Genomic DNA, 22,382 nt, shown 5'->3' with positions numbered 1-22,382 from the left:
GGAGGTGTGTTTGGGGTCATTGTCCTGTTGAAAAATAAATAATGGTCCAACTAAACGCAAACTGGGTCATATGTGTCTGCTTCTAGAACTCTGTGTGGTATTCATCTGGTCTCTAATCTGAGCTGCTGTTAACTTGTGATTTCTGAGGCTGGTGACTCAGATGAAGTTATCCTCAGCAGCAGAGGTGAATCTTGGTCTTCCTTTCCTGGGGCGGTCCTTATGTGAGCCAGTTTTGTTGCAGCGCTTGATGGTTTTTGTGACTGCACTCGGGGACACATTCAAATTTTTCGCAGTTTTCCGGACCGTCTGACCGTCATTTCTTAAAGTGATAATGGCCACTTATTTCTCTTTACTTAGCTGATTGGTTCTTGGCATAATATGAATTCTAACAGTTGTCCAATAGGGCTGTTGGCTGTGTATCAACCTGACTTCTGCACAACACAACTGATGGTCCCAACTCCATTAATAAGACAAGAAGTTCCACTAATTAACCCTGACAAGGCCCACCTGTGAAGTGGAAACCATTTCAGGTGACTACCTCATGAAGCTCATTGAGAGAACACCATGGGTTTGCAGCGCTATCAAAAAAGCAAAGTGTGGCTACTTTGAAGAAACTAGAATATAGGACATGTTTTTAGTTATTTCCCACTTTTTTTTAAGTACATAATTCCACATGTGTACATTCATAGTTTTGATGCCTCCAGTGATAATTTACAATGTAAATAGTCATGAAAATAAAAAAAACGGATTGAATGAGAAGGTGTGTCCAAACTCTTGGCTTGTACTGTGTATATACACACACACACAGTACTGTATAGTGAAAAGACCATGGTTTGGTTGGGCGACATCCTTGACAATGGTTTTGGCTGTGGCCAGCAAGGAGGAGAGTGAGAGAGAAATAGCTGTCTCTGAAAGTCCCAAATGCCCTAATGTGTCTATCTTCCTGTTAGGCGTGGACTCATCATGGGGCTGTGGAACTCTCACACCTCAGTGGGAAACATCTTGGGCTCTCTGATCGCCGGCTACTGGGTCTCCTCCAACTGGGGCATGTCCTTCATTGTACCGGGGATCATCATTGCAGTCATGGGCATCGTCTGCTTCTTCTTCCTCATTGAGCGTGAGCGCAGCCTCCTTATCTGCTTGATGGCAATACGTTTATTATATTTTTATTGGTCATTGGCTTGGTCATATTTTGTATGAAGGATTTAGCATATTGTGCAGTTAATTCACATATTAAAGAGCTTAACTTTTTTCTTCCTTTGCTAACTTAAGTTTCCAGCTACAGTGCTAATTCCCACACTAATTGTTTGTACACAAGCCTAAAGAAGAAAGACAAACTGTAACTAGCTGTGAGAGTAGTTGTTTTTTTCTGTTTGCTGGCTCTCTGAAGAAGAGAAGCAGCTCTTAGCAGGACTTCACAGCTGTGAGTCTGAATAGCAGCATTAACTTATTTTTCCCTCTCCAGATCCAAATGACCTGAAAAGCATACATGCTCAAAGTTCCTCTCCAGGCAAGAGTGTAAGTACAGAGCATTTCTTTTTTTAGTAAATGGAAACACAATTGCCTTCTTTCTTTGTGATTTTTTTAAATGTGCCACTGTGTAATCTGTACCAGCATTCACTGGTGCCAAAATAGTGTGTGTCTCAATTTGGGATTCACACATATTGCTAAATTTTTTGTGAAATGAAATTGAGATTATACGTTATACAGATTGGTAGCAAATGAAAGGAAAAACCTTAATAAATGAGTGGTGAAACTTAACAAATGCAGTTACTTCTATACAGGGCACGAGGGCTGAAAATAATGTGAATCGTATGATAAACCCTTTACAGTTAGCAGATCGGAACCCAACTCAACCTTAAGAATGTTTGGGAACAATGTGTTGAGGCTAAATTGTTGCATCAAACATATTTACATCTAGTGTGAAGAATTTAGTCCCAATTATTTCAATAAAGTTCAACACCACGAAGGGACAGATAACAGTGGGCCACTTTGAAAGCGTGTTAATCCACTTCAATCAGCTGTGCCCATTATGACAAGTAAACACAATATGATGCAACTCTATTATCGGTCTACATTAAAATTAATTTGGTGTTCCCGAGCAACTCTGCTCAAAAAGATAAGAAAAGTACACACAGAGTTAAACAATTACACAAAAACAAAGATAAAAACACATCAACAGCCATGACAACAAAAACATGTTTCATGATATTTTCTGATCCAGATCTGAATTGGGAGCACAATGATTTCGGTTTAGCAACAGGATAGCCTGATGTAAAGAGCTTGAGTCTTTTGTCAATAAACAAAGAATTTAAATGTCTTTTTTAGAAAGCAAAAGTTGATATTCATAGTCATGCATGGAGTCAGAGGAGATGCTGTTAGCAAGACTAAGCATGCTCTTCTGATGTGTCAGTGCACAGAGAGGAGAGACTAACTCAAACCTGTGTTTCTAAGTGTAAGGTCTATTTAGTACAACCTGTTTTAATTTGACTAGCCCATACCGGAATTTAGTTTGTAGGGACTTCACTAAGGAGTGTCAGCCTCTGCCAGAAGGTCCATTGTTGTTACAGTGCATGTTGCTATGTAGCTGTTGCCATGTGATGTCGCTTGTTCAGCGATTGGCTGAACCTGTCTTATCAAAGATGAAATTGTCTTGTGCGTGTATTGTTACTTTGAGTGATACACTTTTAGATGACATGCACATAAATCACGGTCTGTGTAAAAGGGCCTCTCCTGTAGAGAGCACTCTCCAGAGCCATCTGGCAAACGCATAATGAAAAGAATGGTGTTCTTCCCTCCAGTAGAGATTTAACAACATTTCTGTTGTTTTTGCCTTTATTTGTCACCCAGCTGCATAGTCCAGGCAGAGGAAGTCAGCTCAAGTTCAAGACCTTTATTTGTCCCCGAGGGGCGATTCATTCAGTGGATCTGGTTAATTCTCTGGAATATCAGGAAACCTCACAAATGAGTCACTTTACAGATTCTGTTATACATTAATGATGACAAACCTGCTTCATTTTGTAACACATGTTATAATGCTCGCCTAGCTGCTAGCATGGCACGCCCTTATATTCTGCTTCTGACTGGCTAGTAGTCCTTACATTGGTACTCCCAACAAAGATGGAACAGAAGTGAGATGTAGGTCTGTAGCGAAGCAAATCAATCAAACAGGTGTTTGTGTAGGCTATTAATCGTAAGAATGGCTTTGTGAATTCTTCATATTATTAATGAAAGGCAATATTTAAATTTTAAAAAATGTTTGCATTTTTGGTGTTTCATTCAACTGTGGTCGGTGTGGCTGTTTCTCATTTCAGCCGTTTCTGTGCGTACGCCTGGGTCAGAGTGTCTGTGGAGGGCCGCACATTTCCTGTTTTTATAAATCCCAGTTCTTGCATAGAGAGCGGCGTACACCGTGTTTATTAATGAGGCCCTTGATCTAGCAGCTGTTAAATCATAGTAACAGCAGATGGCACCAATGAAGGTGAATGAAGTTATCAAGATGTCCCATTTAGGACAAGTTTCACCTAAAACGAGATCTGCTGCCAGATTTCCCGTTGTGTTTTTGATTTCTTAGTTATTTACGAGAATCTAATCAACCTGTTCGAAAGCCAAAAGACACCTTACAACGCAATAATAAAATTGGACTTCCATACAATTCTACTATAAAGATTGATTGAACAAATGTACACGTGACAGTGTAAATGCAGCACGACCACGGAGCACTCAACGTTAAGTATGATAATAACAGTCACTATAGCTACAGTCTCCCAAGCAGCAGCTGTCTAAAGTGGCAACTGTAGCTTTACACACACACACACACACACACACACACACACACACACACACACACACACACACACACACACACACACACTATGTGATAAAATAACCTTTCGCTGCATGCTCCAGCTGATAATAATACATAATACACTTATGCTGTAGACGTTGAAAGGTAAGATTACAGGAATGTGTGTAGTAATATCCTACATATTTGTAAATTCAGGGACATTTTATGAACTGAAGAGGTTATTACCGGGTGTGTGCAGAAACACTGACACATCACCAGTAACAGAAGATTCACTCTCAGTAGTTTCTGTGACATGAGAAATACTCTAAAGTACTCATTTTTAAAAATACACAGAGATACAGTGGGTCTAAGGAAGTGGAAAAGTTGTATCACACCACTGTCCAACCTGTGTGGAACAAATACATCATCTCTCTGCAGAGTCATCAGCCGTGTCATGTTGTAGATTCAGATGGATTTTGATTGGCTGTCAGTGTTTCCATCGTTTATCAAATCACTGTTAAAACAATATCGTTCACCACTGTCGTTGTTATAGTTGTGTGGACTTTACCATCTACTTAGGCTGGTCTGAGTATTTCACAAAGCTTTCTCAAGCTGACAGAAGAGCAACTTTGACTGAAATAACCACTCGTAACAACCGAGGTATGCAGCAAAGCATTTGTGAAGCCACAAACAAGCACAACTTGAGGACGGATGGGCTACAACAGCAGAAGACCCCACCGGTTCCACTCATCTCCACCAAAATAGGAAAAAGAGGTACAATTTGCAAGAGCTCACCAAAATTGGACAGTGAAGACTGGAAAAATGTTGCCTGGTCTGATGAGCTTGATTTCTGTTGAACAATCAGATGGTAGAGTTAGAATTTGGCGTAAACAGAATGAGAAAATGGATCCATCATGCCTTGTTACCACTGTGCAGGCTGGTGGTGGTGTGTAATGTGGGAGGGATGTTTCTTGGCACACTTTAGGCCCCTTAGTGCCAACTGAGCATTGTTTAAATGCCACGGCTACTGAGATTGTTTCTGACCATGTCCATCCCTTTATGGCACCATGTACCCATCCTCTGATGGCTATGCCAGCAGGATAATGCACCATGTCACAAAGCTCGAATCATTTCAAATTGGTTTCTTGAACATGACAATGAGTTCACTGTACAAAATGGCCCCCACAGTCACCAGATCTCCACCCAATAGAGCATCTTTGGGATGGGTGAACGGGAGCTTCGTGCCCTGGAGTGCATCCCACAAATCTCCATCAACAGCAAGATGCTATCCTATCAATATGGGCCACATTCTAAAGAATGCTTTCAGCACTTATGAATCAATGCCACGTAGAATTAAGGCAGTTCTGAAGGCGAAAGGGGGTCAAACAGTATTAGTATGGTGTTCCTAATAATCCCTTAGGTGAGTGTATAATTTTAGATATAGTGATCAGAATTGTTATCTTTCGTGTGGATGGCCCTTTTATCCTTTTAATGCCTGATAAATGAAGTTGAACATATGTGAATAACAATGTGATGTATTCTCTTTTCAAGCAGGTTCCAACCAAGAGTTGGACTGGTGTAAATGGACAGACAGAGATGTATATGCAGTACAAAGACAACAAAACTCAGGTGTGTGTGTATTTGACAGGTATTGCTACTGTTTTTATCAGGACTGTGAGGCTTTAATCTGATTTGATGGTCAGTGACCAAACAACCCAACAACCGTCATCAGATTCTAATCTAAATGTTGCAAACCCTGATTTGTGCACAAGTTTGGAACATCACCTTATTCCACCTGAGCCCCGCCTACTTCTTACCGTGGAGAAAAACACAAATACGGATAAATCTGTCATGTGAAATAACTAAAACAGTAAAATTGAATGTTCATTTATTGAGAAATCAAAGTTTCAACAGCTTGAATGGAAAACAACAGCCCAAAAACACTTTTTTCATTGATCTTAAACATAACCAGCACATTTTGGATCCAGTCAAAGAGCTACATTATTGCGCTGACAATTACTAATCATCCATGGTAAAGAGAAAGCACCTGTTGTAGCTTTAACCGCAAAAATAATCAATTAATACTCCAATAATGAGTGTACTGTAAGTAGCATTTTAACATGTCATTGTAATCCATTCAGGAGTACTACTGTTACGAGGATAGGGTTCAAAACAGGAAGGTCAGTTCCTGCGGTGCTTCCATGGTCAGATTTTGGGGGATGCTGGATAAACAATAAAATCATTCGTGGGCTGAATCCAAATGTACATCCTCTCGACTTGTGGGCTGAGGCCTTGGGGCATGTCACTATGGTGGACTCTCTGTAGGCTGCAGAAAGAGTGCTTATGTTCTTTTGTACTTGATGAATAATATACTTTTGGGATTAAACAGCCCTCGGTATTGCTGCGGTCACGCCAGTCAAGTCTGCAAGTGCGGGGAAGTTGGGACATTTGGATTTAGCCTCAGGGGTTCTTGAGCCTTTTTGGAGTAATAGTTTGGTTGGGTTTACCACATTCAATTGTTATTTCACTTACTGCATTGGTCTCAACAGAAACCCTGCCCACCTGTTACACCAAATGAGTTTACACACCTAGATTCATGCTTGCATTGATATTATTGTATAATATGTATGTGCTTTTGTGTAACATTCTTTTTTTTCCTGGAATAATTAGGGTGTTTTAATTGGTTGCTTAGTTGGATAAAGTCAAATCACAGTTTGGCTAAGTTATCTCTTTCATTTTTTGTCACACAATCAGTGCGTTTACGTGCAACTTCTAGCTCACCCAGTAAAGTGTGCACCCCATGTTGGCTGAGTTCTCAGCAGCAGCTGTGGGTTCGAGTCCGGCCCGTGGCCCTTTGCTGCATGTTGTCCCCCCCTTTCCCTTCCCTTTCTTCAAGCTGACCTATCAATAAAGGCCATAAATAAAGTGGAACGAAATCTATTGGATATTTTAAACTTTTTTAGCAAATAAAAAACTGAAAAGTGGTGCGTGCAAAATTATTGGGCCCCCTTGCGTTAATACTTTGTAGAGCCACCTTTTGCTGGATTACAGCTGCAAGTCGCTTGGGGTATGTCTATCAGTTTTGCACATCGAGAGACTGAAATTCTTGCCCATTCTTCCTGCAAACAGCTGGAGCTCAGTGAGGTTGGATGGAGAGCGTTTGTGAACAGCAGTTTGCAGTTATTTCCACAGATTCTGGATTGGATTCAGGTCTGGACTTTGACTTGGCCATTCAACACCTGGTCGTTTTTTTTGAACCTTCTTTGTGATTTTGCGTATATTTTTTTTTTTTACCTTTTTTTTCCAGGAACTGTTTGAGCCATTCCTTTCACATGACCTGGCCAGAGGCTGTATAGGACTACTGTCAATTTAAATTAAAAAAGCAAGGCCCAAACCATGATGCTGCCACCACGTTTGACAGGGGGTGGTGTGTGTTGGAGGTGATGAGCTGTGTTGCTTCTACGCAAACATATCGTTTTGCATTGTGGCCAAAAAGTTGGATTTTGGTTTCATCTGACCAGAGCACCTTCTTCCACTGTTTGGTGTGTTCTCCCAGGTGGCTTGTGGCAAACTTTAGACGAGACTTTTATGGATATCTTTGAGAAATGGTCTTTCTTCTTGCCACTCTTCCATGAAGGCCAGATTTGTGCAGTGTACGACTGATTGTTGTCCTAGGACAGACTCCCCCCTCAGCTGTAGTTCTCTGCAGTTATCCAGAGTGATCATGGGCCTCTGGCGCATCTTGATCAGTCTTCTCCTTGTCTGAGCTGAAAGTTTACAGGGACGGCCAGGTCTTGGTAGATTTGCAGTGGTCTGATATCCTTCCATTCTAAAATGATCGGCTTGCACAGTGCTCCTTGGATGTTTAAAGCTGGGAAATCTTTGTATCCAAATCGGCTTTAAACTCTCCACCACGTTTACGGACCTGCCTGGTGTGTTTCCTGGTCTCTCTGATGCTCTTGCGCTTTCAACAGAACCCTGAGACTATCACAGAGCAGGTGCATTTATACAGAGACTTGATCACACACAGGTGGATTCTATTATACCATCATCGTCATTTAGGACAACATGGATCATTCAGAGATCCTCGCTGAACTTCTGGAGTGAGTTTGCTGCACTGAAAGTAGGGCCCAATCATTTTGCACGCACCACTTTTCAGTTTTTTTATTTGCTAAAAAAGTTTAAAATATCCAATAGATTTGTTTCACTTTACAATTGTGTCCCACTGTGGGTGATTCTTCACAAAAATAAAATTTTATATCTTTGTTTGTAGCCTGTCAAAAGGTTGAAAAGTTCAAGGGGGCCGAATACTTTGTGTTGTGGGTGTGTGTGTGTGTGTGTGTGTGTGTGTGTGTGTGTTGTGTGTGTGTGTGTGTGTGTGGTGGTGTGTGTGGGTGTGTGTGTGTGTGTGTGTGTGTGTGTGTGTGTGTGTGTGTGTGTGTGGTGTGTTGTGTGGGTGTGTGGGGTGTGTGTGTGTGTGTGTGGTGTGTGTGTGTGTGTGTGTGTGCGCTGCGCGCGCGCGCTTGTGTACAATTGACCTGAAGTGCCGCTGAATATATTTCTAATTAAGATTTATTTACAAGAAATGGCTCATTTTAATCCCAACAGCTTTTGTAATAATGTTTCAGTGCAAAACGAAACTGTCAAAAAGTATTCTAATTTCCCAGCTTGGTAAACCCCATTGAGTCAATTTGCAAAGACATAAGTGTTGTCGCTTGTCAATGAGCTTCACCTGTGACTAATAATGGATCAATCAGGTCTCAGGTGCGTATAAAAACAACCCCAGTACACTAGACCTTCACATCAACTGCAACTATATAACTATATATATATAAATATATATATATATATATATAAGACCTTAACCCAGGTTAGTGCTGGGCACGTCAACGCACTGAATGTGTCAGGTTACCATTCAAGTTATCTCAGTTCCTGCATGAACTCAGCTGAGAATGTTTTGTTTAAAAATGAATGAAACATACAACAGTTCCACCTGCAGCCCCTGAGCTTTCCCTTGCTTGTCCCTCTCTCCTCCTCTCCTTCAGAGTTATGACACGGAGCTGCTGTTGCCCAGGGACAGCGTGTGTGTCCCCGCGCAGCCTGTCGTGGTGGTGAAGAGGGAGTCCGAGCCGTCCGCCATCAGCTTCATGGGAGCGCTACGCATACCCGTCAGTTACCCGTCCACTCACAGATGCACACAAATCTTACTTAAAACCATGGAATTGTTTAGCTGAGGTCATGCTTATGTAGAGTCATCCTGATTGTTCTAGTCCCCAGTTTCCCCTGCTCATCCAACTTATCAAAAAGTCAGATCAAAAAGATCTATTCTCTTGACATCAGGCACATGCCATTACTTAAATCCTGCAAAAACTGATTTTTGGCCACTTTGGGGCAGCTGTTTGGAAGGGCTCACCCTACAAACAAGTTGAACAAGTGAACACATCATTAACATATCCCCTTTTTCAAGTTTTAAGTTATGTCAAACTTGTTTGGAAAAATATGCTTACCGTATTTACATATCAAGCAGTTACAGAGCAACATTCATTTGGTGTTGGGTTTCTGACCCCTTGATAAATGTAAGCCCAATAGTTACTTTTTTTTAGCTCTGTCTTTGTCTCTACCAGCTCTTGAGCAAGATATCTGAATATGTTCACCGGCTGGTCACTAAAGTTTTTTTGTCTGCTGTTTGATAAGGCCGTGCCCTAGAGTCTATGAATAGATTCTCTGCTGTTTTGAATGTCAGCAAGTCTCTAAAATGCCTCGTGGCAACGTATTCTGACAGGGATTGTGTGTCCCTGTATCCGACTGGGTCCACTAAGTCTTGCGGTCATTATCATAGGAAGGTTTTACTGCATCAGGGCAGATGAGCCACACCGCTATCATTCAGTCACAGAACATCTACTGAACAAGCTTGTATTAATGTGTGGGCTGCTTGTCTCTGTAGGGAGTGATTGAGTTCTCTTTGTGTCTGCTGTTTGCCAAGCTGGTCAGCTACACCTTCCTCTTCTGGCTGCCGCTCTACATCACCAAAGCAGGTGAGCACCAAACAGAACTGCAACCATTGTTCTTTTTTTTTTGTCAGTTTCTCCACAGAATTCTCACTAATCACAGTAAACAAAATAATGTAAAAGTAAAAAAAAAAAAATCGTTCCATTGATTCCTGTGCTTAAAACAACTTATGGTAGCTATTGTGATGTCTGTATCTGCTTGTTCTAATTATAATTGATAGTGTTAGATGTTAAAAATTAAGGAAATAGTCTTATATAGGATAGATATGGTGTGTGTGTGGTGTTGTGTGTGTGTGTGTGTGTGTGTGTGTGTGTGTGTGTGTGTGTGTGTGTGTGTGTGTGTGTGTGTGTGTGTGTGTGTGTGTGTGTGTGTGTTGTGTGTGTGTGGTGGGTGTGTGTGTGTGTTTGTGGTGTGTGGGGTGGGTGTGTGTGTGTGTGTGTGTAAAAACATGTTCACTGTGACTTATTTTTGTATCTTTGGACACTTGGAGATCCCCTCCATGTGTCAAGGAAGGTGTGGAGGACCACAGCTTATCTCTATAAACAGATTGAGCATAAGAATGCAGAAATATTAGATGTTGTTTGAATGTCCCGCTTATTAATGTGCCAAAACCTCCGTTTACACCTATTTTGACGATATGGCTGATAACAAACAACACAACAATGCTATCTTAAACTGATTGCTATTGGTGCAGATCTGTTTATGAGTTGCAGCAGGGCTGTGCATTATCAACAATGTTACCATTAATGCCAACAAAGCATATTGAATTGAATTACATTTTCATCATATAGCCTACTGTATATACCTTATTGACATACAGTTTATTGCAATCCCGTTTGGAGATTGTTTGATTGCACACCCTTGAGTAATACATATAATGCAGTGAATTAGAAGGCAGAACAGCCTTAATGTTAAACGGACTGCATTCAGATCTGACTTGTGCCATGTTTAAAGGTACAGATACAGATCTGCTATAAGTCTTACCTGTAAGATTGCTTACTGCCTCATGTGCTCATTCAGACATGGGACCGTCATGTTAATGTCCATCAGGTTACCGGCAAGGTGTGTCCAAAGACTTGAGGGTAGTGTGGAGCCCGGCACTAATGAACAGGCCTTTGGCTGGGCATTGTAACAGGAACGTCACATTTTTATTGTGCTATGGTTCAGTGTGTAGGCTAACCAACCCACTCAGTTTTATTACCACCACTCATGTGTCAAACAAAAGACTATGCCAGAGAATTGAAGTGTGTGTGTGTGTGTGTGTGTGTGTGTGTGTGTGTGTGTGTGTGTGTGTGTGTGTGTGTGTGTGTGTGTGTGTGTGTGTGTCTCAGCTCACCTCGATGCTAAGAAGGCTGGAGATCTCTCCACCCTGTTTGATGTGGGAGGAATAGTGGGTAGGTGCCTTTGTTCACATTATCCTCTTATCTGGCTCTTGTGTGTGTGTGTGTGCGTGCTACGGACAGTAGCCTACTTACTTTGTTTTTTTGTTATAAAACTATTACATGCTATTTTCCGTGTGTGTGTGTGTGTGTGTGTGTCTGTCAAATGCATGCATCCAAAGGGGGGATCTTGGCAGGAGTGATCTCTGATAAACTGGGGAAGAGAGCCACCACCTGTGCAGTCATGTTGCTGCTAGCAGCTCCTACAGTAAGTTTCCACTGCGCTGCTACGCTCACCCACACTCAAACACCAAGTATTAGTGACTTCTAACATTGTTAGATTAGGAAGTTCAGACCCATATTTCTTCTTTGGGAAGAATCTCCATCTTGTGGCTTTGAGCAGGAGCCTGCGGAAGGTGTTTACAGCTGAGTCAGGTTCCACTGCGTCACCTGGCCTCGCCCAGATTTTCCACCTTCCCCTGCAGACACTCCTACAGTTACACTTCATGGCTTCTCTTTTCTGGCATTTTATAAAAAAAGATCTGTGATATTGTATTATGTTTTTCCACCTCCAAGATAAATCTCTTGTTGTCCTTGGTGTTGTGGAGGAGAACTTATACAATTTCAAGGGGTTGTCTTTTGGAAAATTGACTGCATGCTCTCGCTGTTTCACTTCCTTCAGCTGTCCAAATGGCTTGCGTAAAAATAGGCCGGGCGCATATCTTTAGCGGAGCGGAGAGCCGCTTCACGCAAGCTTCTGCTGGTGGATTATCAAGCATTGACTTGAATGGCTATGATTGCTTGCGGGGGGTCGCAAATAGGGGTCTGTGTGCATCCGGCTCCCCATGCTGTGTAGCAAACATATTTTACTAACTAAAAATATTTGCTGTTTTTTTTTGGCAGTGGAGCGTTAGACACGTTACATGTCTTGTGTTTATGATAAACATCAAGACGATGAGGCATATTTTTTTGCCATTTTTAGCGGTTTCTGATAAAACTTTATTGCTAACGTGTTCAGACTTGTGAATTATGAATAGTGACTGACAATGCTTTTTCTTGATCCTGCAGCTGTATGGCTTCTCCATGATCAGTGAGTTCGGTTTGGGGCCAACCATCGGTAAGTACCAGCTCTCACTCCTCTGCCTAATCAGAGCTTTTGCTGAATAATCCCATGTTTAATTCATTAGTGGATTGACTGAATATTATTCAGTGAGTGTTTGGAGAAACAATACATTGTTGATTCTGAAAACTGCCAAACATTTTCTGGGTTCAGCATCTGAAGAATCCAGATTTATCATTAGCTGAGGCAGGGATATATATTGACCACAAAGGGGAAAATCCCACGCAAATTCACACCCTGCCTACTGGCAATGTGTCTGCATGTTTGTCTACATTAAAAACTGTGTTTAATGCTGTACTTGGAACAATGGAACAACTCAAGCAGCGCCGGCTGTCTGGTGCGCGCAGAAGTGGTCAGCATACAACAAGAAGTTTCCTATTAAAACAGATGAACTTGGTATCTAGTAATTACATAAGAAAATAATAAGGTGAAAAATGTCCTTTTAGAATTTCTTTTGTCATGGTGGCAGCAATTTGCTGCCGTACCGACATGGTGGACAGTCTGTACTGTACATTGGTGATTTCTAAAAGCCTGGATCCATATTAGTACACTTAAGAATGCTCTCAAGAGTCAATTGAGGATCAAAAAGGTGCTTTGCTGAAATAGAGGAATAAGACACATTTATCTAGTGACTCATTTTTTACAGTGAAGTGCAGTGACCTTTAATAAAAGCTCTTACATGGTGATTACATCAAAGTTCAGAGAGGAATAAAGGCCTGTCAGACATGGTTAACCCTACATCTGCTCCATTGTTAATGTTTTAGTATTTAATTACTTATTTTAATACTCTTGACTAAGGTCCTGAGGGCCTAAAATGTTATTAGCAACAATAAATTGCGATGCTGAGAAAGAGCAGAGCACAGGATTTCCACAGTACCTCCATCTTAGAATTATTGGATGTGCAAATTTACATTTGTAGTTTTAAAAGTTCAAAGTTTCAGGTTTAGCACTTTGATAAAGTTGATTATTTGGGGAAAAGACATATTTACAGACAGTAATTTCAGTTTCTTTCTGTATCATATTTGCTATGACTCAGTATGGCAAACTGATAAAACCTCCTGCCAGAGGGGAAGGGTTCAAACTGTTTGTGTCCAGGGTGAGAGGGATCAGCTACAATAGTTCTTGCATGATGTTGATGAAGTTAAAAATTAAAAATAATCACATGAAAAAGATGAAATCATGCGATTCATGACATGAGGGATTCAGCATGAACATAATCAAGATTTCACACTGAATGTGATTCTTCTTAATGTTTACATTGACCACATCTTTACTCATTATAAAAAAGTTATTATACACTTACACTATTTTCACAAGCTGTGACATGGATTTCTGACCAATCAATTAAAAAAAAGAAATGACTAAAGCATAGCGGGAAGCCTGGATTTGACTTGAGGGGGGGGTAGGTAAACACCTGCCAAGATGGCACAGATGTGGGTTTTTGCTCTGCAGTGTATTAATGAATCTGTCTTTTTATTTTGGAGTTATGTTATGTAAGTGAACAGAGAAATGCCAACACTTAAATACAAAATATCCATCTGTGTGAGTCCAGCTGCTGATCATGCATCCAGATAAAGGAGCTCACATGATCTGGGTACATTTATGAGAGCAGCTCGTCAACACTGATTGGTTGATCATCAGTGGCTCATTCAGTGCATGCACTGTGGAACGACTGATGGCTCCTAATTCATTCACACTGAGCTTAGGATGCTCACAGCTGTGCCTCATTATGCTCACAATACGTTGAAGGCAATTTGTAAATGTCAGTATGTGATAGAGTGCAAGAGGATGAGGTGCAGCTGATGAGCAGCTCTGATAGTATAATTAATATCATAACACACATTGACATCAGGGGTAGTATGCCTGCTAGAAGTACTGCCCACAGGGTTTGCTCTAAACTGAAGGAGAGTAAACTTTATCAAAATGTTCCCAGCATGAGGGGACAGGAGTTTGTGCCATGGGGGGGCTATAGAATCTCCGTAACTGAAACCAAAGCTGTGTTGGAAACCGTTCCCTCATTCGCTCACTCACTATTCCTTATATTGTGTTTATTAAACAGTGAGCTAGATAGGGAACGACAAAACACTACACTAAAAACGTTGTTGCATCAGGAGAGCGCCGGTTAGTTGTGTGAGTCATGTAAACAAACCCCAACAAAAATGTATTTATTACTTCTAATATGTCCCTGAAACAAGCTGAGCACCCAGGAGGTAAGTAAAAGGTTGTATATTATATATGTTGCATTTTACATTTCCGATGATTAGAAACGAAAGCCTGCTCCATTTTTCCTTTTCAGTTTTCATGGGTGCTTCTTCTTCTCTGCCAGAAAAACACTGCTCCGGTGCATTGTGTTACTGTAGATGGGAGTAAAATGTAGGGTACACCAAATTGGCTGTGCATTGTGGGTATTTAACATGGACTATATACAGTCTACTGAATGAAATTACCTGCGGAGAATTCCACTACAAAATGGAGAACACACTATATAGTGCACTGTTTTGGGGACCGGGAACGGTTTCCAACGCAGCTCAAGGTAGAACTGTGTTTCCCAGGCATGCTGTTGGTGTGTGGATGCCTAGTCAATGGACCATACTCCCTCATCACCACTGCAGTGTCTGCTGATTTGGTAAGCATGTGTAACTCTTATTCCAGTCTACTGATTATCAACTCAATTTGCACAGGTCCCCTTCTCATTCATGCTTTCTTCTGACCTTTGACCCTAGGGGACCCACAAGAGCCTGAAAGGCAACGCCAGAGCATTGTCTACTGTCACTGCCATCATCGATGGCACAGGCTCTGTAGGTCAGTATCACTTATTAACAGACATTTACGGGACAGGGGCGGCTGTGGCTCAGTGGTAGAGCGGTTGCCTGCCAATTGGAAGGTGGTTCGATCCCTGGCTCTGCAGTCCCATGGAGTGTAGATGTGTGTGTGAGTGTGTATCTGATGAGCAGGTGGCATCTTGTACGGCAGCCTCTGCTACAGTGTGTGTGAGTGTGTGAATGGTGAACGGTTCCTGTGCTATGTGAAAGAGCTTTGAGTAGTCGGTAAGACTAGAAAAGCGCTATATAAGAACAGTCCATTTACATTTAGGTCACTGAAACACACACTCACAAAATAGAACACAGCATTCACAACCTGATATACAAAAATACAGATACGCCATATGACCTACCAAAGGACAAAAATAAAATGAATAAATGGATAAGGCTGCCGTTATTCAAAATATTTAGTCCTTCTCTCAGTAAATTTCACTTCCACACGGTGATTTCCAAGTCTACTATATTTTTTTGAAAATGTTATTCAACCAGGACTATTTTCAGTGGAGGGTTAGTCCACATTTGGCGCTCTATTTAATATTTAAAGCAGCAGAACAGTGTATGTGAAATTGAGTGAAAATAAAGAACAGTCTGTGTCCATGGATGGTAATGAAGGAGCATGTCAGTCAGTGCAACAGTGTGGCTTATTGATGGTTAAAAAAAACAATAGAGCTCTATGGCACAGAGGAATTTGGGAATTAAATTTGAAATATCACAAATGTTATATTTTATTGATCTACAGTACATAGTGGTGTTTGTGTTGGCATATCTTCTGTCATTTCTCAGTTCAGTGTAGCATTTAACATGAAACCCAGAACAAGCTGTTGGAGATGAAAGTGTCGAGATAAATACACAAACAAATGGTTGTGCTTGTGTTTGTTCTGTCAGGCGCAGCGCTGGGCCCCCTGCTGGCTGGGCTGCTGTCTGCAGGCGGCTGGGATCGGGTCTTCTACATGCTGATGACGGCGGACTTCCTTGCTTTGTTGGTGAGTGCTTCAAAATCCATAAATCCATAAACGTGTCATTACCGATAATAGTAGTGGTTGGAAAAAGGTTTCATTGAGTGGTCCTTTATGCTCTTATTTTGACAGTGGATCAAATTACTGTATCACTCGTAGTGTTAGGCATGATACTTTCAAAATGTAATACATTACAGATTGAGAGTAATTAGTTGTATTACAATATTACTGTCTCTGGATTGTAATGTGTTACACTGCTTTTGCATTACTTTGAGTCACTTTCACCAGAATATCCCCGGAAGTTTGACTTGGCAGGTAGTTTGTGAATTTCACCACCGGATCAATAAAGTTCTTTATCCACTTTAATACATCATAGGTTATTCATAATATTTTGTATAGTACCAAACAGTTGTATTGAAGTATGGCATTGTTGTAAAATGTTTATTTAAAGCACTTGCATAAGAAATTCATGTTGTTCAGTTTTAAGCATGAAATAACACTCACTTAAAAGAAAAAAAAAAAATGTTGCGTTAAAATGCGTTGTATCTCGCGTTACTGAAATTGTATTAAGTATAATATTACCGAAAATTAATTAGTAATGCGATATTACTGCGTTACAGCAGAAAGGAATACATTACTGTAATTTGTTTTGGTTCAACGTTTCAAGAATTTCCTAGATTTGATTGTTGGTTCTAGCTCGGGGGATTTTTACCGAACCGAGTTTAGCCAGATATTTTCTCAGGAGAAGCTAGAGACCAAAACAGAGCAAAAAGGAGAGTGAATATTGGATGTATATTCATCACGTGGACACAAACCACTCCAAATGAATGTTGATGTTGCCATAACATCTTAATAAGATGATAATTGGGTTTCAGCTTGTTCTGCTGTCACCAAAAAAATCAATTAATGCAACTTTAAATGCAAGTTTTTATACCAGCTCTACACAATAACAATAGGATTTAAAGGGTTAAGAAATAAAAACTGTAAAAAATAAAATTGACTTTGTGTTTGTGTGTGTGCAGCTCTTGCTCCGGCTCGTGTCAAAAGAACTGACTTCGACTAAATCCCGTCCCATCTCGGCTGTAGAGTAAGTCCTGGTATTCTCCTCTTCATCCCTTCACACCCTGTCTCTCATACATCCACATTGGTAATCATTTTGAAATATTCAAAATAGCTTTCTCCACTTATATTCAAAAGCAAATATAACAATGATCACATATACAGTGCATTAAAAGATAGTACCAGTTAAGTGTTTATTTATTTAATGTTTGCAGAATATATTACAGTATGTGCTTGTGGTATTTTTTCTATTATTATTATTGTTATTATTTGTAGCAGTAGCATCCCTGCACGATACTTGGCAGACTGCCGAGACAAGCGGGATTTAATGGGGTTACTGTTAGGTTTTTCATAACTAATATAAAGATTATTGTGTCTGTAATATGATTTTTCTTTTGTAACATCAAAGGCCTGAACTAACTAATAGCTTGAGTAATTTACTTAGCCAAAAGGTATACAGTAAGAAAAAGAAAAGGATAATTCATGGACAGTTTTCACAGAGCTTTTTGGACCAGACTGTAAAACGTAATGAAAGCCTTTTCTCAACGTGGTTTTAATGTTTGTCTCAACAGGTTAAAGGAGCACTGAACACTTTGATTGCACTGCCTCCACATAGGAACACACGTGCACACGTGCGCACACGCACACACACACGCACACGCACACGCACACGCACACGCACACACACACACACACACACACACACACACACACACACACACACACACACACACACACACACACACACACACACACACACACACACACTCACACAGTGTATTGAAACCACTTGTCTAAGCCTAAAATGGACTGTGGCTCCGACAATACCTGGTTGCTCCCTGACATGAGACATTCACCACACACAAACACACACATGCTCATGTTGATAAAACATAGCACACGTGCGCACCCAGTGCTACACCAGCTACAGCACTGTACTGTAAACAAGACTGTAATTGTGTTCCTGAGGAAGAGCTGATGTTCTGGCTGTTGAACCAAAAGGAACTGCTGCAGATTTCAGTGTGGAGGATTCATCTGCACATACTGTACTTGCACACAGAATTGTACACATACTCAGCTTCCTTACGCTTTCTCTCATCTTCCTCTATTTTCAATGGGAGCCAATTTGAGCTTGAACACACTACCTGCTTATTCTACTCTAAGGATTGGCAGATTTATGAAACTAGCCTTACTTCTACATGTATATCAAAACGCCAAACGGCCACAGCTATTTATTTTAGATAGCAATCTTTGAAACAGCAACTTCCATGCCTGTAGTTATCCTCCTTTTCTTATCCTTATAAGCTCACCAACACTGACCTAACCATAACATCTCTAACCATAACAGTCAAGTTTATATCTAATCCTAACTATCTGAACTATTATACGTAAGGGAGTATTGTAATTGTATACCTAAACCCACAGCTTTTCAGCGTAGGCTTGGTGGCATCTACCCTGGTTTTAGTCCTTTAGTTGTGCTCATTGGCAACTTGAAAAAAAAACTACATCCCATTAAAGCTTTTCAAGAGGGATTAAGAATGGGGTTGTCAGAATTTGGTTTCTGTGCCATACCCGAAAAAAATGACAACAGCAAAAATTGTGAAAGATGTTAACTCCTCCTAGCAACCGCCATTGTAGCTTCCATGTTGCCAAACGCTGACTTAAGATGGACAGATACAACGGTCACTAATGATTGGTTATGGCAGAATAACCCCCCTCATTAGAAAATTGTTTTGAAGAACCCAACATCGGACTAAATTGAATGAACTTAAACTAAATGCTAATTCAGTCTGTTCTCCAGGCCTGATGGGATCCATCATGTTGTAAAACCAGTAAATTCCTGTAATTATCCGCTGTAACCTGAAGCCTGCACACATCTCTCACAGACCTTCCCCAACTCGTCAAATACTGTCAAACTTTGTCACGGCTCTCCGCGTCTGAAACCGATGCACAACACACGTGCACTAACATGGACGCTCAGAACAAAAAACAAAGAAGCTTAGATTACAACACACACACACACACACACACACACACGGAGAGAGAGGGAGAGGGAGAGAGGGAGAGAGAGGGAGAGGGAGAGAGACTTTATTCTCAGCTCTGGACCGTGTTGCTCCATATATTACTATATTAATGTTCTGAGTATTGAGTACAGCCCCTTTAAGATCCATTAGTTCCTGATGTTGTTCAGTGGAGTAGCTGTAAAAAAGATTCAGATATTTTGTGTCAGAATTATGTGTACCTTTGCCCAAAAAAGGCAAGTGAATCTCTGTGATCCCTTTCACACATGAAGCTAAGCAGGATATAGCTATTCATAATTCAAAATACTAAAATATCAGCTTTTCAGACGTTTATGAGGAAGTGAATGCATTCAACAGTTTTGTCACGGCTCCAGGATGCATGAAATGCATTTTGGTGATCAACACTGAATGTTAAATACAACTTTTGTTTGTTTACACAAAAAACAGCACAAGGCACCTTTTTAAAAGGGATAGTTCACCCAAATGAAGAACAATCTCACTACCTGTAGTTGTATTTGTCAAGTCATTAGGAAGTGACATGACAATTAAAATCAACATCTTGCCAGAAATAGTGTCCATGTTATTTTAAAACCACTGGACTGTTTCTGTGAATTATCTACAACACTGTTTCTGTAGGTACAACAATTTTAAATGTCATATTTTAATGCTAACTTCACATTTATATTGAAAGGAGTGATTTGGGTAGAGGCAAAAATCTCAACCTGGACAAATAAAACCAAACCTGTCCACAATGATGGATACCACAACAGGGAAGTTTGAAAATTCGTTTGTAATTTACGGGAACTGACTCTTTATCCTGAATGGAAACACTAGTAGCTTCCTATGTGTACAATATAGAGCTGGTGCTTTCCGATTCTGACAAGTAGCTCTGTTAAAAAGAAAGAATGAGTGGACAAATGCCAGAGGGCTGCTGTATGACTGAAAGGAGGACAAACCAAGACCACTACAACCCTCCTCTACTGAGTGGAAGCTGCTGTTTCACTGTCACCTTTGCCTTATTGAACCAAAGACATTATGGGGATTTAAATAAGAGATTACTTTTTTAAGTCGTTTAAGTTATTCCTGTCAGTTTTGTGGTGGTTTGTTTTTTTATTTGTTATGAAATGAAGGCACCAAAGTTGTATTTTAATGTAAAAAATGTTTTTTTTCTGTGTGTGGGTGGGATCTGAGATCTTCTGAATGTAATGTTCTTGTCAAATTAGATAACTGACTTGTCAAACCTCATATGGATATGGATATATTTTGCAGTGCAATGTCGATCTGTTAGAGTTGTGTTTAAGCTAATTGGTCACAGTGACTACATTTTGTCTTCAATGTCTAATCTTGCAAACAAAAAAAATCCTATCGTTGAAAATCAGAAAACTTAGATACAATAAGTTGATGATTATTGATTTGTTTTCCAGATTTGTTTAACATTTAAAATTTATATTCTGCTAATTTACTGGCTGTGGCACACAGCTCCACAAAATACAAACACCTTGTTTTGTCATATAAATTTATATTTTAAACGTAAACTTTGTGATGTAGCATTGAGATATCATTAGGCCTTTCTTAGAACAAGACCACACGTGTATATTATGTGTCAGTGGTAGGCCTAGTACTTGAAACATTGTGTGCCTTGTTTGTTGTATGAATTTTTGCTGGGCAGTTGATTTTGTAAAAAAGGGGGATGGTTTACAACCAAAGCGTTCTGGGGAAAACAAATAAACCAATTGTTTTCTTCACTTAACTGTTCCAGGGTCATGTTTTTGACTGCTCTTCTTGCAGCGTTCTCTACTACAGGTTGGCTAAATCAGTCTAATTCATGGCATGGAGTGGCCCTGAGTCTCAGCTGGAGGTGGCAGGTGTCATCTGAAATGGTAAGCACCTGACAGACAGAAACCACTCAGTGACACAGGCAGACAAGACGGTGCACACACACACACACACACACACACACACACGGATTGGTATAGGGTTGGTTACAAGCATATTGAGCCCTGATTTGAGATGGGATTTAATGCCACTTAATAATCCAAACTTCACCCTCTGCCTTCACTTTTACCACCCTGGGGTTTGAAGTGAAAAACAAACAGTGTGTTAACAGCCAAAGTAGCTTAAGGGAACTGTTCACAACCCTACAAGAGCACTACGCTCAGGGTTACTTGTGGTTCCTAGAGTCTCTAAAAGTAGAACGGGAGCCAGAGCGTTCAGCTGTCAGGCTCCTCTCCTGTGGAACCAGGTTCCAGTTTGGGTTCAGGACGCACACACCATCTTCACATTTAAGAGTTAAATCCTATAGTTAGTTGTGCTTCTATAGGCCTAGACTCCCGGGGGACTTCCCATGATGCACTGAGCACCTCTCTCCTCCTCCTTCTATCCATCTGTATGCAACCTCATCCCATTAATGCATGTTACTAACTCGACTTCTTCCCTTTCCCAGTGTCTTGTGCTCTCTCGCCCCTCTTCTCTCTCCTATCGCTTGCTGCGTCTCTCTCTCTCTCTTCTCTCTCTCTCTCTCTCTCTCTCTCTCCCCCCTAAATGTTTGAGGCAGATGACTGCCCACCCTGAGCCATGGTTCTGCTCGAGGTTTCTGCCTCTTAAAGGAAGTGTTTCCTTGACTCTGTCGCCTAGTGCTTGCTCTTGGTGGGAACTGTTTGGTTTCTGTAAATAACATCACAGAGTACGGTCTAGACCTGCTCTTTTATGAAAAGTGCAGGGAGATAACTGTTGTTGTGATTTAGCGCTATATAAATTAAAATTGAATTGTAACTGTTTTATTATTAGCCTTTACCCACTTAGTCTTTATATCCACATTACTGATTAATATTTATCAAAAATCTCATTGGTGTAAAGATTTTGTGAAAGCAACTATAGTCAACTCTACAATATCGTTGCATTATCAATATTGAGGTATTTGGTAAAACATATTGTGATATTTGATTTTCTCCATATCGCCCTAATTTACTCACTAACAGTGTCATGGAAACACAATAAGCACGGAAACTAAATGCACACTTCCTGCATTACTTCAAATACTACTCTAGTAAACTAGTATTCACATGAAATGAAACAAAACATTGAAACCATTCAACAAAGCACTCTGGGTAATAACAAATTTAACACATAAACAGGGTGCTATGGACTTATCCATAAGCCTACTCAGTCATTGTAGACCTATATTTTTAGCATATAGGTAAAACTGCCGAAGCTGAACATTATCCAAAAC

At 40.5% G+C, this 22,382-nt stretch overlaps 1 protein-coding gene across 8 annotated transcripts in view; it reads left to right on the top strand.

Annotated features, from left to right (window-relative positions):
* The window catches only part of slc37a1 (solute carrier family 37 member 1), a 39,332-nt gene extending 18,497 nt beyond the window's left edge, over positions 1-20,835 (top strand). For 5 of the 8 annotated variants that reach the window (XM_032530243.1, XM_032530244.1, XM_032530247.1 and 2 more), the window contains exons 8-21: positions 951-1,117; positions 1,466-1,518; positions 5,342-5,416; positions 5,929-5,967; positions 8,833-8,955; positions 9,732-9,822; positions 11,128-11,190; positions 11,358-11,443; positions 12,244-12,292; positions 14,848-14,921; positions 15,019-15,097; positions 16,003-16,100; positions 17,096-17,160; positions 17,705-20,835. In XM_032530243.1, the coding sequence (XP_032386134.1) occupies positions 951-1,117; positions 1,466-1,518; positions 5,342-5,416; positions 5,929-5,967; positions 8,833-8,955; positions 9,732-9,822; positions 11,128-11,190; positions 11,358-11,443; positions 12,244-12,292; positions 14,848-14,921; positions 15,019-15,097; positions 16,003-16,100; positions 17,096-17,160; positions 17,705-17,720 (1,078 nt within the window). In that variant the 3' untranslated portion in view covers positions 17,721-20,835. The remainder of the gene's footprint in view (positions 1-950; positions 1,118-1,465; positions 1,519-5,341; positions 5,417-5,928; positions 5,968-8,832; positions 8,956-9,731; positions 9,823-11,127; positions 11,191-11,357; positions 11,444-12,243; positions 12,293-14,847; positions 14,922-15,018; positions 15,098-16,002; positions 16,101-17,095; positions 17,161-17,704) is intronic. The other 3 variants (XR_004334189.1, XM_032530246.1, XM_032530250.1) reach the window with 3 other exon arrangements.
* Positions 20,836-22,382: the final 1,547 nt, after the last annotated feature.

The sequence above is a fragment of the Etheostoma spectabile genome, chromosome 11 (genome assembly GCF_008692095.1).
Source record: "Etheostoma spectabile isolate EspeVRDwgs_2016 chromosome 11, UIUC_Espe_1.0, whole genome shotgun sequence".
NCBI classification, from domain to species: Eukaryota; Metazoa; Chordata; class Actinopteri; order Perciformes; family Percidae; genus Etheostoma; species Etheostoma spectabile.
The sequence above is the reverse complement of the archived record's forward strand: the minus strand, read 5'-3'. Positions and strand labels throughout refer to the sequence as shown.